Here is a 12,243-nt window from a genome sequence, read left to right as displayed (position 1 = left end):
GAATCAGCATTTCTCTAATAGGCATGACATCAGAATGTACCACGTGTTGGCTTTGGGGCCCTAGGTAGGAAAGAAACTGCAAATCAGGAACAATAAAATCAACAGTTTATACAACATGAGTTCACCTTCTCCAGAGACAAAACCCTCCAGACAGTGCTTTTTATGCTTACATCAAGTTGGTGTCTCTTTTGAATTAGTGAGCCCTGAAACTTTCTGCCCCAGTGTGCTCAGGAACCACGGATAGCTGTATGAACAGCAGATGTAGCTCTCATTTTAAACAACCAGCCCTCCTCAGCTATATTCAATATTGAATACCTGCGATGGGAGTCTTTGACACAACATCCATTATCTAGCAGATACCTTTAGACACAGAATTTGAACATCTGGCACGCCAATCCTACCTCATTTAGTACTCTCCATTGCCCTATGAAACTTGCATAATATGATTCACCATGTGCTGTATGAAAATACACTCTACAGAAAGTACTACCCTGTAGAGAGCCAGTGACTTAAAACCTCAGTCTATAGAACAGGCTGTTTCTTTCTTCCAGGATTTGACAATAGTTACATTTTCGTCTGTTTCAAATCCTTTCACAGAAGTTAGTTTTCATCCCTTGCTTCAGAGATACTACAGATACCTATGTCAGACCTTACGCATCTCTAGTCATTCAAGTTTACTCAGCAGGATTGCTGCTTCTGCCATTCACATGACCATAGTCAACACTCATCACACTCTCAAAAATGCAAATTGCCTATTTGTCTGCAGCCCATCTACCAGCCAGAGGATCTCTCCTTCTTACGCTCTCTTTCAGCACTCTGGCAATCCAAAAAGAAAAAAGCAATCCCTTTGGATTCAGGTTTTTCATACACACACAGACCACAGGAGGCCCGGTTAGAGGTATTGGTGTTCCTGTCTGACCAATATTTATGGAGATTTGGTTGTTTCTTTAAACAACACAGCTCAGGTCAGCTAGAGTGCTAGGTTTATTACTTTAGCTCAAACACCCAAGTGTTGCCAAGTGACAGATAAGAACTGTGGAAAGAAACTCAGAATTTAATTTAAGTGCACTTTTATTATTTCTGTGTTGTTTTGTTTTGTTTTTTTCCTCGCTCAGTTGGCTCCATTTATTCAGTACTACTCTGTGCTTATCCAAAGCCTATAAGCGGGGGCCTGGGGCATTCAGTCACCTTGGTCCATGGCAGCTGCACGGCCAGACGTGACATCACTCTAAAGAGTGACCCAAAGAAAGACGTTTATCTCACTTAATTAAAGGCATCCAAATACTAAATAATTTTTCCAAGAACTCTACTACCTCAGCTTCCCCTGTAGAAAGTAGGAAGGTGCTGGTATTCCTCTAAGTGAGATTATCTATAAAAGATAGAATGAATCACATTCATTAAGTCCCCCTCTCTTCTCACTGTGCAGAAAGGAAGCCCAAGGATCGACCTGCAGGCATGTTGGAACTAGATGATCTTTAAAGGTCCCTTCCAAACCAAACCACTCTATGATGCTATGGTTGTTCTGTGTTAAAGAATTTCTTTGGCAAAATTCCTATGACTTCCCTGTGCTCTATTAGAACAGCCAGTAAAATAAATCCTCATGTATTTGGATCTTTGTCATCAAACCGCAGCAGTCTTAAAATGGAAAGAGATTAATATAATAAAAATAAAGCATATATATGTATATGCATTTGATATAAATAAATGTGTCAAGTAATTGCCTAGTAGTGCTTTTGGATGTTTTGCCATATGACATAGCTGCAAACTGTACCAGCGGTTTACCAGAAATAAAGTAAATTCAGTAAAATATTACGTTTTCTTGGGAAGGTTCAAAGAACATGCAATAAAAAGATCAGGACAGCTTTGTGAGAATATGGACTAGGTCTTATCAGATTACTGAGTAATCTGAGCACAGAGTTAAGCACACAGCTATTGTGTGGCGAGCATAAATAAATGGTAATTTAAAATTGCTTTCTTTTTATTCCTACACATTTTAAAGCTGAAAAAGGACCACTAAAAATTTCTTGATTCAACCTATTTAACTGAAATCCTGGTACTGGACATTGTCTCACTATCAAATGAACACTAAAAAGACCAATAAACCACTCAAAACTCAAAAGATGAAGCAGTAAAGTAGAAGAATCTGCACTCAGTGTGTCCTATTAACACCGTCTTTTATTTCCTTTTTACAAAAAATAGAAATAACAACAGACAAAACATACTAAAAAAAAAATCAATGCTTTTGCCTTGGTCTCACTGAGGACCTGAGCAGGCAGAGTCCTGGCTGAAACTTTGACAGTATATGCCATTGACAAAGGGAAATAAAGATATATGACACTATACCCATGCAAGACACAAAGTACAAAATGTGTTCTGTGGCCCAACAAACATTCTGGAGGTTGCTTGTGTCATAACAATTTTAAATTGTTACTTTTGCTCACCCGTGCCTTTACACAGCACAGCTTACAAACAAGTTACACATACACATACATCATAAAAAAGTTTTGTATATGGTCTAACTGCTACAAATTAAGGCATCCTAACAGCTGCTGTGTTGCTGGTGAGGAGTATGTCTCATATTAGTGTTTCAACAGGTTATATTTCAGGTATTTCAAACAAAGTGAGACATGACGAACTGTGGTTTAGAGGAAGAATTCCTGCAACTCTGTCTCTTCAGTTCTCTTTTGACTGTCGCATTTCCAGCTTTTCCTGCTAATGTCATCAAGCCTGGAGAGACAAAAGAAAATTACCCATGGTAACATGAACAATATAGAGGCATTTGTGTTGTGTTTGATTACCCTGCTTTACTCCACTTGCAAGCATTGAACGTTGAATTAATCTTTCTCTCTGGGCTTATTTCTCTAGCTGTGTACTACACAAAATACTTAATACAGGGGAATCCTACTGACTTTCTTGTAGCCTCAATTTAAAAATCAAAACTGGAAACCAAAGAGACAATAAGGAACTTTTTAAGTCATGACATCAATGGTCATAATGGACGGAATATCCAAAAATTCCTCATCCTTTATGGAAAAGAACCACAGTTATAAAAATCCATGACAACAAACATTAGATGTATCCTGCTTGTTTCTGACTCTACCTGAAAGGGAATAATCTAGTCTCATCAGAGAGAAATCAAAACTTTCAGAAGGTGATTCACTGAACTTACTTTATGGGTCTGCTTAGCTAGAGATGGTGGCAAAGGCCATTGGAAAAATGGCAAGCAGTAATTCTCTTCCTGACATGGGGTCTCTACTTCTTTTAACATTGTAGTTTAGGTGAAATCTCAATTCATATAATTAAGATTTTATTAGATGCACAGATAAGGATAATTTTTCTATAGTGTGTCTTCATTTCCACACTAGGAAAAATTAAATAATAATAATAATAATAATGATGTCTATCTATTGTGCATGAGACTTAAATGACAGCTTTCAAATTAAAGGAGAGAAATTAGACACTAAATATGTGTAACACTCAATTTCTTCACTTCCTTTCAGATATCTGTGTATCTGTGTTCTGAATCCTTTGTATGGTCCCCAGCTCTTCAGTTAACCTTCTAGCTGAAGGATTTTTGATGAAGCATCCAGCCCACAGCAGCTGGTTAACAGGCTCATTTTGTATTACCACTACCAAACAGTGGAATTGCTACAGTAGAATCATGACTTTTAGTTGTTGCTGCAAAGGACAGATACTAGCAGCAGGTTACATACCCACAGCAAGCGGCAAGAGTATGCATACAAGGAATGTGCCTTAAAGTCACATATGTGTGAGCATGATTCTTGTAAATGAAAATAGCTTTATTCCAGTCTACAATAACCACAGAAACACTAAACAACCCCTCTTGCAACAGGCACTGATGCACGATAACAATTCACAGCAGAACAAGTGCAAATTGTCTGGGAGAAGACCTAAATTACATTAGTATTGATTTTGTACTGTACTAGTTCGAATTGTAACTATTTTATTAGACATGCAGATAAGGATCTTTTTTCTAGAGTATATATTTGAAGTTGTAATTCATCTAGTACTAGGCCTAGCTGTGGGATACCTGTCAGGTTAAGATCTATTTACTATTTTAGAAGCATGCTCAACTTACTGTCTGACTGAAACCTGATGGCAGATTCTATGACTGCCCCTGACATACAAAGCAATTTTTGCTGTTAGCAGCAGCTAATACAGGGTGTTGTACTGATATGGAGAGTTAGTTAGTTAGTGCTTACTTTAATATACTGCAGATCTCAGATGATTTAAAGAGTGGGAAATAATCATTCATGAGCATAGAAGTATGATGGAAAGAAACTACAAGCATTTGTTTGGAGTCGTAATACGCAAGGAACTATCCAATACTTTCAAACAAAGGAAGAAATATCCCAAGCCATCCTGTGCAACTGAGATTTCCTCTAGGGCCTTAAGAAAAATAGGGCGTATCAAATTTGAAAAGGACACTAGAAAATTTAATACAATACTATTAATCTGTGGCCAATTTGAAAAAGTGAATCTGATTGCAGTGGTGCAGTCAGTTCAGACTGAACTACAAAGCCTTGATATACTTGGGCATTCTGAATGAAGAAATAAATGAAATAAAACGAAGCAGGTGAAAAAGAAGTTGGAAACTGGTGTACAAGAATGTCATCTGACTGGAGGAAGATTTTGTACAATGACTTCAGATTTCAGAAAATGCTAATAAAATCCCCTATGGATCTAGGGTTAAAATGGTTTTGGGACTGTGTCCGGGAATATAACTCCCCAGTAAAACAATCTACAAAGGTTTAAAACACTGGTTTTAAAAAAAGGTTTTCAGAAAGCTTTTTGCACTGGTTTTCAGAAAGGTTCTTTTCCAAAATAGCTCTGAAATGGTAATTACACTCTCCTTAGACCATCCAGTGAAAATTCACACAGTGTCCAGGCACTTGTACTGCATGTGATGGTAACATTCTTCTAGTATTTGAATTCCACAGGTTACAGGGCAGCATGCAGTGGACTCACAACTGGCACCTATTTTGCCATTCAAAAATCACAACACATGCTGAAAGGCATCATGAAGGCTGGCTTAGAAGCTCTGAGAGCCTTCAGGTCTGCATTCTGATTTCTGCAAAGCACAGTACATCTTCCATTCTGTGATTTTTGAAAATCTCGTGCCACAGACTCTGGCACACAATCTGCCCACTCCTGCCCTAACTTGTGGGTATAACAACAGCCTCCTTCAGCTGTGTCCCTAATGCACTCTGCTCTTTGTTTCCTGCTCTGTTTTTCCACGTGCTTACTGCCACGGGGGCAGCTTCAGAACACGGTGCCTGGATCAGCAGTGGCTGGAGGGACAGCCAGGAGTTCAGGTCCAACCTGCACCCTCCCAGCAGGTGACTGCAGCTCTGCAACAGCAGTCAGACCCTCCCTGTCTCTTGCTGCTTCTGGGGAAATGCTGTGCTGCCAGGGATTTCTCACGCAAGAGTACTCACACAAGGCAATATTGAATTAAAGCAACTGGCTACATCTGGGAGACATCTCCTAACATAAAGATGAGATTAATGGTTTTGTATTACTTCACAGTCTGGACAGGCAGCTGGGTGTTTTGACTGGATGCTGCCTACTGATGCTCCCTCAAACTGCTGCTGTGCAGTCAGTCTTCTGCACTGGAATTTCCTTCCTTGTTTTCCATGGAGAATGAGACCTTTTGGAAACCTTACAGTGCTGCTTCTGGTTTCACATACACTGTGCCAACAACTTCAGAACAAGACTCCCATTTCCATTGAGGAAATTGAGTTTTTAAGTATAGCGAAGTCCTGGCATCAGAAAACAATTGAACAACAACAACAGACTATTAGCGATTAGGAAAGAGTCACTTTAATGTAATTTAGGCTCCTGAACTGCAGAATAATTAATTTATAATTTTCCCAGAAGTAACTTCAAATATATAATTTAGGTGGGAATGGCAATCGTTTCCAGGCCTAATGAAAGGATTTACATCTCAGATTAACAGAAAAAAAAGTCATCATAAGAACTACGAGTGTTAATGGCTGGATAAAAATTACAGGCAACTTTTACAAAGCATTTGCTTATAAAATAAACATGCCATTGGTCAAATGATTTTTTCTAACATGTTTTTATGGCACTTGAGGGACTGGTCTCTATCTGTCTGAATAGTCCTGACGGAACATGTCTAAATTAAGGAGTTTGAATGCCGTCATAGTTATCAGATATTTAAAAGACACATTTAATTCAAAGTGTGAGGGACAGTAAGAAAAGTGTAAAAATAGGAGAGCACAAGACTTAAAAGTACAGCATTCTGCCTTATGTTCTATGTACTCCATTTAGAGATGAACTGTGGTCTTTTTGCTCTCTTCATGAGAGGAAATTTAATTTCCATTCTCATCTGGTACTTGACTTTCATTCAACAGAGGCTGAATACTCAGCCAAAGTGTGCTATACTCCCTGGTGGATTTACAAGTATGAATACCTTCTGGACTTGCTTGGAACCGAAATCCTGTAGCCAGTTCAATGGTGATATCAGCAGAAATCCATCATAAATCTCTGCTTTTCTAGAAATGTAGATGTTCATCTGCTCACGTAATTCCTTTCTTGTGCATCAATCAATTCCAGTATTTCAGTTACGAATAATGTTAGAAAACACATGCAATTTGACAAAACAAAGCAACAGAGATGCAACTTCATGCAAAAACACATACCAAGCATAGTTACACAGAAGTTCTTCATTCAGTGTGCTAGAGGAAAGACTGGTGTAGCTGAAGTAAGAACCCTAAGGAAGTACAACATTGTATCAGTTAAAAACATGCACAGAGCACATGCATAACATGAAAAGTTCACCAAAACATGCAGTCAAATAGTCACGATACATTTTATCAGATTTCTTTCTGCGCTACTAAATGAGGCTGAATTTGTTACCTCTTTGAGATCTGTGCTGTTGTCCTTTGGGTTGGTACGAAAACGTATTCTTTCCACAATTGATGTTGGCAACAATAGCATGTAAACATGGCCTTTTCACAGACAATATATGCTTTACAGTGTGCCAACACTGTTAGAATTACCTCATCCACCTCTTCAAATTTCTTTGGGAACTATGAAAACTGCTCATGACCTTGCAATCACCAGCACATCTGTCTTTTCCTCTGCCATTATAAGATCTAAATAACTCTTCTGTTAAAAATTGCCACTGTGTTGTGAAAATGGCTTTGTGTTAAATTAGTTATTTGACTAGATCACACACGCCTTTAAAGACTCAAATCAATAGTTCACACTGTGATCCTAAGTAAACTTCAATAAATGCAGTCCCAATTCAATTCAGCCTGTTAGCTCTCCCTTGAATTTTTCACCTCGTCGCACATTCTGCTATATAGCAATGCTGTTCTAGCAGTACCCACTAACATGGACTGCTCACTGTTTCCCAGTTCTATCTTTCCACTGTTTCTTTTCCATTCTCATTTTGCCTCTTCTATGTCTAAATTTTTCCTGTGTTTTTCTCCCATTACCTTGTCAGACTCTTTACAGTATATAATTCACTATTTCTCCTCCTCCTTTTGGACTGCTTTATGTTATTTTTTTTCATCTTGAAATTATTCTTTCACCTCTTTCCATCTACCTCTTTCACTGAGGATTAAATCATCTACCATTCCTTCCCACACAACTCTTTATAGGATCCCCAGCTGCGTGCACTTCTCTTCTGCTCCACAAACACTGCACTCATAGTATTTCCTATCTGTCTCTTTCATTCAATTTCTCTCCCTTTCTCTTGGAAGATACATTTGTTCAAAGTATTTCCTCCTTTCTTTTGAACAAAAGAGACAGTATCCTAACTGGACACACTGCTCTTTCTTTTGGGATCTCAGAAAGGGCGCTCTTTTGATCACTGAGAGGGGATGATCTGGATCCAGTATACTTTGCTAGAGACCAATCATATGCTCTGCCACAAGAAGACTCTGTACGATGAGGAGAGAGTGACCAAAGAAGGCATGTTATTGACAGCTTCAACACCTAGGGGATGGCTGTAGCTTTCACAGAAGCAGGAAGGACCTTTTCAGCTGTTTTCCCTCTTTATATTCTACCACTTCTTTTTATCCTGTTGGCCTTGTTAATCTTGGCTATAGGACAGGATAGGACTAGTCCCTCAGTTATTTACTCCTCAGAAATCACATGGATTCAAATGTGACATTCTCATTGCTTGATGTCACTCAAAGTAACACCAAACATCAACTACAAGTGAACCATGTCTCTGTGGAAAGCTTTCAACACAGAACATGTGAACCATGTGCACTAAGCATGCAGACTATGCACACAAGCAATACATGCCACTCTTGGAAAAACCCTCCAAAACTGAAACAGTGGATGGGCTTTCTGCAGGTCAAAAACAAGTATTTGTGTGCATCCTTTTGCTATAGAAAGGCAGGAAGCAGAAGCTGCCAAACCTATTCATTACTTAAAGAGACAAGTGAAAAAAAAGGCCCTTCCTCCTTTCAGTACACTCACTGGTTTGTTTCTTCCTTTTGTGAGAGCTGCTGGATTTCCCTTGCTGTCTGCTGTCTTCCTTCCTAATGAGGTAAAAGGCAGCGTTGATGAAGTTTTGATAAGGTTTGCTGTTTGACAGTTGTTGTTGTTATTTTGGTTGCCACTCAGCGTCTCCATTATGGACCGAAAGGTTCCAAAAGGCCTTTTCATCTGATCCCCTGCTGCCTCTGAAGAGCTGAGTGGAGCCCGCACAAGTCCTTTGCCCCGGTCTTTATCTTTTTCCTCATTCAGTTCTGACTCTGCTAGCTCCACCTGCACCACAGGCTCCTCGAAAGTCACACGGAGTTTCAAATGTTGGGAGGTTCTGCGCTTTGAAGATGGAGACTTGAGAGCACTCTTAGGGCTGGTGGCAACCTTCTGGGCAGTGGCACTGTCTGTATTGGACGGAGAGCTGTCTCCACAGAACTGGCTCTGGGGTACAGTACCAGACTGATATGGGGCTTCATTATCTGGGTCGCTGCTCTCTGAAGTAGGGGAAGGACTGTGGCCATCCACAGACTTAGAGACCCTGATACCAAAAGGAAAGCGCCGTCCCGCTGCAGAGGTGTGTTTCTTAATCATTAGATGCAAACTTTCTGGGCTCTCAACACTTTCCACTATAGGCTGAGGCCTTGGTTTGTCAGTTCTTTTCACAGAGGTGTTCTTGTGATCCTCAGAATTAGCTGAGTCTGTGTCAGACTCGCTGAGTGACCTCTGCATCAGTTGCCTCAGTCTCGCTAACTTCAGCTCCCTTTTCTCTGGCAAAATCTTCTTCACGTTCTTGGAGGATGCATGAGCATCCTGAAATTCCAAAGTCAGCTTTTCCTGCATACAGACATTTTCAGAGATCTCTTTCCCCAACAACTGGCGCAAGATTTTATCAGAGTCCTCATCTTTTATCTTGGCTCGAATACGACTAGAAGTTCCCAAGCTGCCAAGAATCTGAATCCCATCTTGGGTGTTCAATTTACTTTTTGGTGGAGAATGTTCATCTGCTTCAGATGATTTCCACTGGGATTTGCCAGAAGCAGGAGATGATGGCAAGCTAAAAGAAAAAAAAAGAGGAGGAAATACCACAGCCAGATTAATGCACATATAAAATGTGGAACTGCCATTTCCAGTGTACGTGTCTGTCTCAGCTTATTGTTACTTATTCTCTTCATTTCTAGTCACATGGAATTCATTAATGTGATGCCACAGTGAAGATTACACAGAGAAGGATGTAATCCTGCTTCCATTCCTAATTATGATTTGAGTCTCTTCACTTTCTTTTACACAGAAAATTCCTTGAAATTAAATCTCGGAATAATTATTTCAATGCCAAAGATGACTTTCTGAGGAAAACTTTAGAGAAACTACTGTTTCCTATTCGTGGCATTTAACATGTTTTAAAAGACAAAAATCCCAGGAAGACTAAATGCCTACTATCTAAGTCACAACGTAATAAAAATGCAGCTTATTCTAAGTATCATGAAAGTACCAGCTCTCTGCATAGCGATGATTTCATAAATCTAAACTTCATCTGGTATTAATAAGAGCCAAATAAGATCTCATAAAAAGTCAGGGCTGTTTGCACTCAAAACTTTTACAGATATGAAATACTGAAACATATGAGAAAGGTGACATGAATTTGCTTAAATACCAGTAAGACAATAAATTAAATTTAAAACTTTAAATGTTATATAGTGAGGAAACAGCAATCTCAAGTAAGACTGTTTCAGAAAGAATGTGCATTACACAGACCATTTTCTTTGCCATGATATAAGCCAGAGCTCATGATACTCCACATTCTTATTTTAAACCACTTTTCCTCTAAGCAAGGGTAAGGTGACAAAATTTAAGGTGATTGTAAGGCAATGAATTCATAAATTTTTTCACAAGTAACTTCTATTCTGAATAGTCCATAGCGTACAATTCACATGCCTATACTAGCCACCTCATTTTCACTTCATTTGGTTCTTTTTCTCCTGTGGGAAACCCAAATAGATACTGAATGATATGTGTGTATCTGTAATAGACTTTCCTAGTAAAAGGGATAAGTTTTCTTAGATCTGTTACTGGCTCCTTGGATGATGATAATATCCACATGTGAATTCTAGCTGGAGTGAAAGTAGCAGCCAACTATGGAATAAAAAAAAATTAAATAATCAAGTATCATTTTCAGACTTGATCACTTAACTAAAATGATGTTGAAGCCTGACATTTTACAGGAGTAATGAGTAGTCCTGGTGCTCACCAGTGCTCAAAAACGAGATCACTTGGAAAGATCAGTGAGCAAAAATCACAAAAACTAAATGAGCTGGAAGACAGTCTTCAGTCTGCTTGTCCCTCTTGATCTAGCAGCCAGGGAAGACAAAAGATCCTGATTCTAAAAAAAACCAACAAAACAATCCTTTCCAGTGTGGTATTCTACTTCAGCCAGAGTTTGGAGTTTACTGCCCTTTCCTAGCTGAAGTTTACACAAATGCACCTCCAATCCAAATGTCTTTGTTATCCCCTCTACTCTGCCCTGGTAAGACCTCACCTGGAATACTATGTCCAGTTCCACAGCCCCCAACACAAGAAGGATGTAGACATATTGGAGTGAGCCAGAGGAGGGCACCCAGAATGATCAAGGGATTGGAGCACCTCTCGTATGAGGACAGGCTGAGGGAGTTGGGGTTGTTCAGCCTGGAGAAGAAGAGGCTCCGGTGCGACCTTATAGTGACCTTCCAGTACCTGAAAAGGGGCCTACAGAAAGGTGGGGGAAGGTGTATTCAAAAGGGTTTGTAATGACAGGACAAGGAGTAATGGTTTTAAACTAGGAAAGGAGAGATTTAGACTCAGTATTAGAAAAAAAAAAATATTATAAGAGTAATAGATTACTGGAATGGACTGCCCAGAGAGGTGGTGGATGCCCCAACCCTGAAGTCATTCAAAGTCAGGCTTGATAGGTCCCTGGGCAACCTGACCTAGGTAGAGATGTCCCTGTTTGTGTAGGGAGGTTGGACTAGATGACCTCTAGAGGTCCCTTCCAGACTAAAACATTCTATGATTCTACTTCTGCAACTGTTTGAACTTGTCTGAAACATCAACACATGGAATTCAGAGACATGGAGCATTTGTCCAGAAAAGTGCTTGAGATTCTGTGAGAATGGGAAAAAAAGCACTCACTGAACCTACAAGTTCATAGTTGATGAATCAAAGCTCTGACCATCAATGCCTGCAGAAGCTTTTAGCCTGGCTTTATACTTAAACATGTATGTAGCTCCCTAACAATTCTGAAACAAGGAGAAAAGCTGTATATGTTTTCCAGAGAGGAAACTGAATTAGAAGTCACAACAAAGCCCTATTCACATGTAAGTTACTTAATTCCTTCCAATTAAGAAGAGGAAAGTTGTGTGCTTGCTTGACCTCCATGCATCATACTGGCTCTGTGTCAGAAATCAGACAGATATGTTAGCAGACTCCAGATACAGCCCTCTGCCTTTACTGTCCTCCTCTTTAATATTACCCTGAGTCTATTTCTGGGACTTCTGACAGAATTTGTAAACAATACATAAAATATCTGGAGTTTTGACTTTTTTATGCAAGGTACTGTAGGCAAAAGATGTAATGACCATAAGGAGTCTTACTAATCTGAAAGAAGGTTTTGTTACTAACTGGCCTTATGAATTACTGCTGGCAGTAATGTATGGTGGACCAGCACCACAAGGTCAAACTTCACAACTTGCCTAGGAATTTCTAGGATCCTCTGCTATTCAT

The 12,243-nt window shown here is 39.4% G+C and overlaps 1 protein-coding gene across 1 annotated transcript in view; it reads right to left on the bottom strand.

The window, feature by feature from the left end:
* Positions 1-2,157: 2,157 nt before the first annotated feature.
* The window catches only part of SNCAIP (synuclein, alpha interacting protein), a 50,696-nt gene continuing 40,610 nt past the window's right edge, over positions 2,158-12,243 (bottom strand). Inside the window, exons 9-11 of the mRNA XM_008941682.1 lie at positions 8,482-9,544; positions 6,687-6,757; positions 2,158-2,727 (exon numbers count right to left, since the gene is read on the bottom strand). Coding sequence (XP_008939930.1) covers positions 2,643-2,727; positions 6,687-6,757; positions 8,482-9,544 — 1,219 coding nt within the window. The 3' untranslated portion in view covers positions 2,158-2,642. The remainder of the gene's footprint in view (positions 2,728-6,686; positions 6,758-8,481; positions 9,545-12,243) is intronic.

The sequence above is a fragment of the Merops nubicus genome, unplaced genomic scaffold (genome assembly GCF_000691845.1).
Source record: "Merops nubicus isolate BGI_N331 unplaced genomic scaffold, ASM69184v1 scaffold13710, whole genome shotgun sequence".
In the NCBI taxonomy this organism is placed as follows: domain Eukaryota; kingdom Metazoa; phylum Chordata; class Aves; order Coraciiformes; family Meropidae; genus Merops; species Merops nubicus.
The sequence above is the reverse complement of the archived record's forward strand: the minus strand, read 5'-3'. Positions and strand labels throughout refer to the sequence as shown.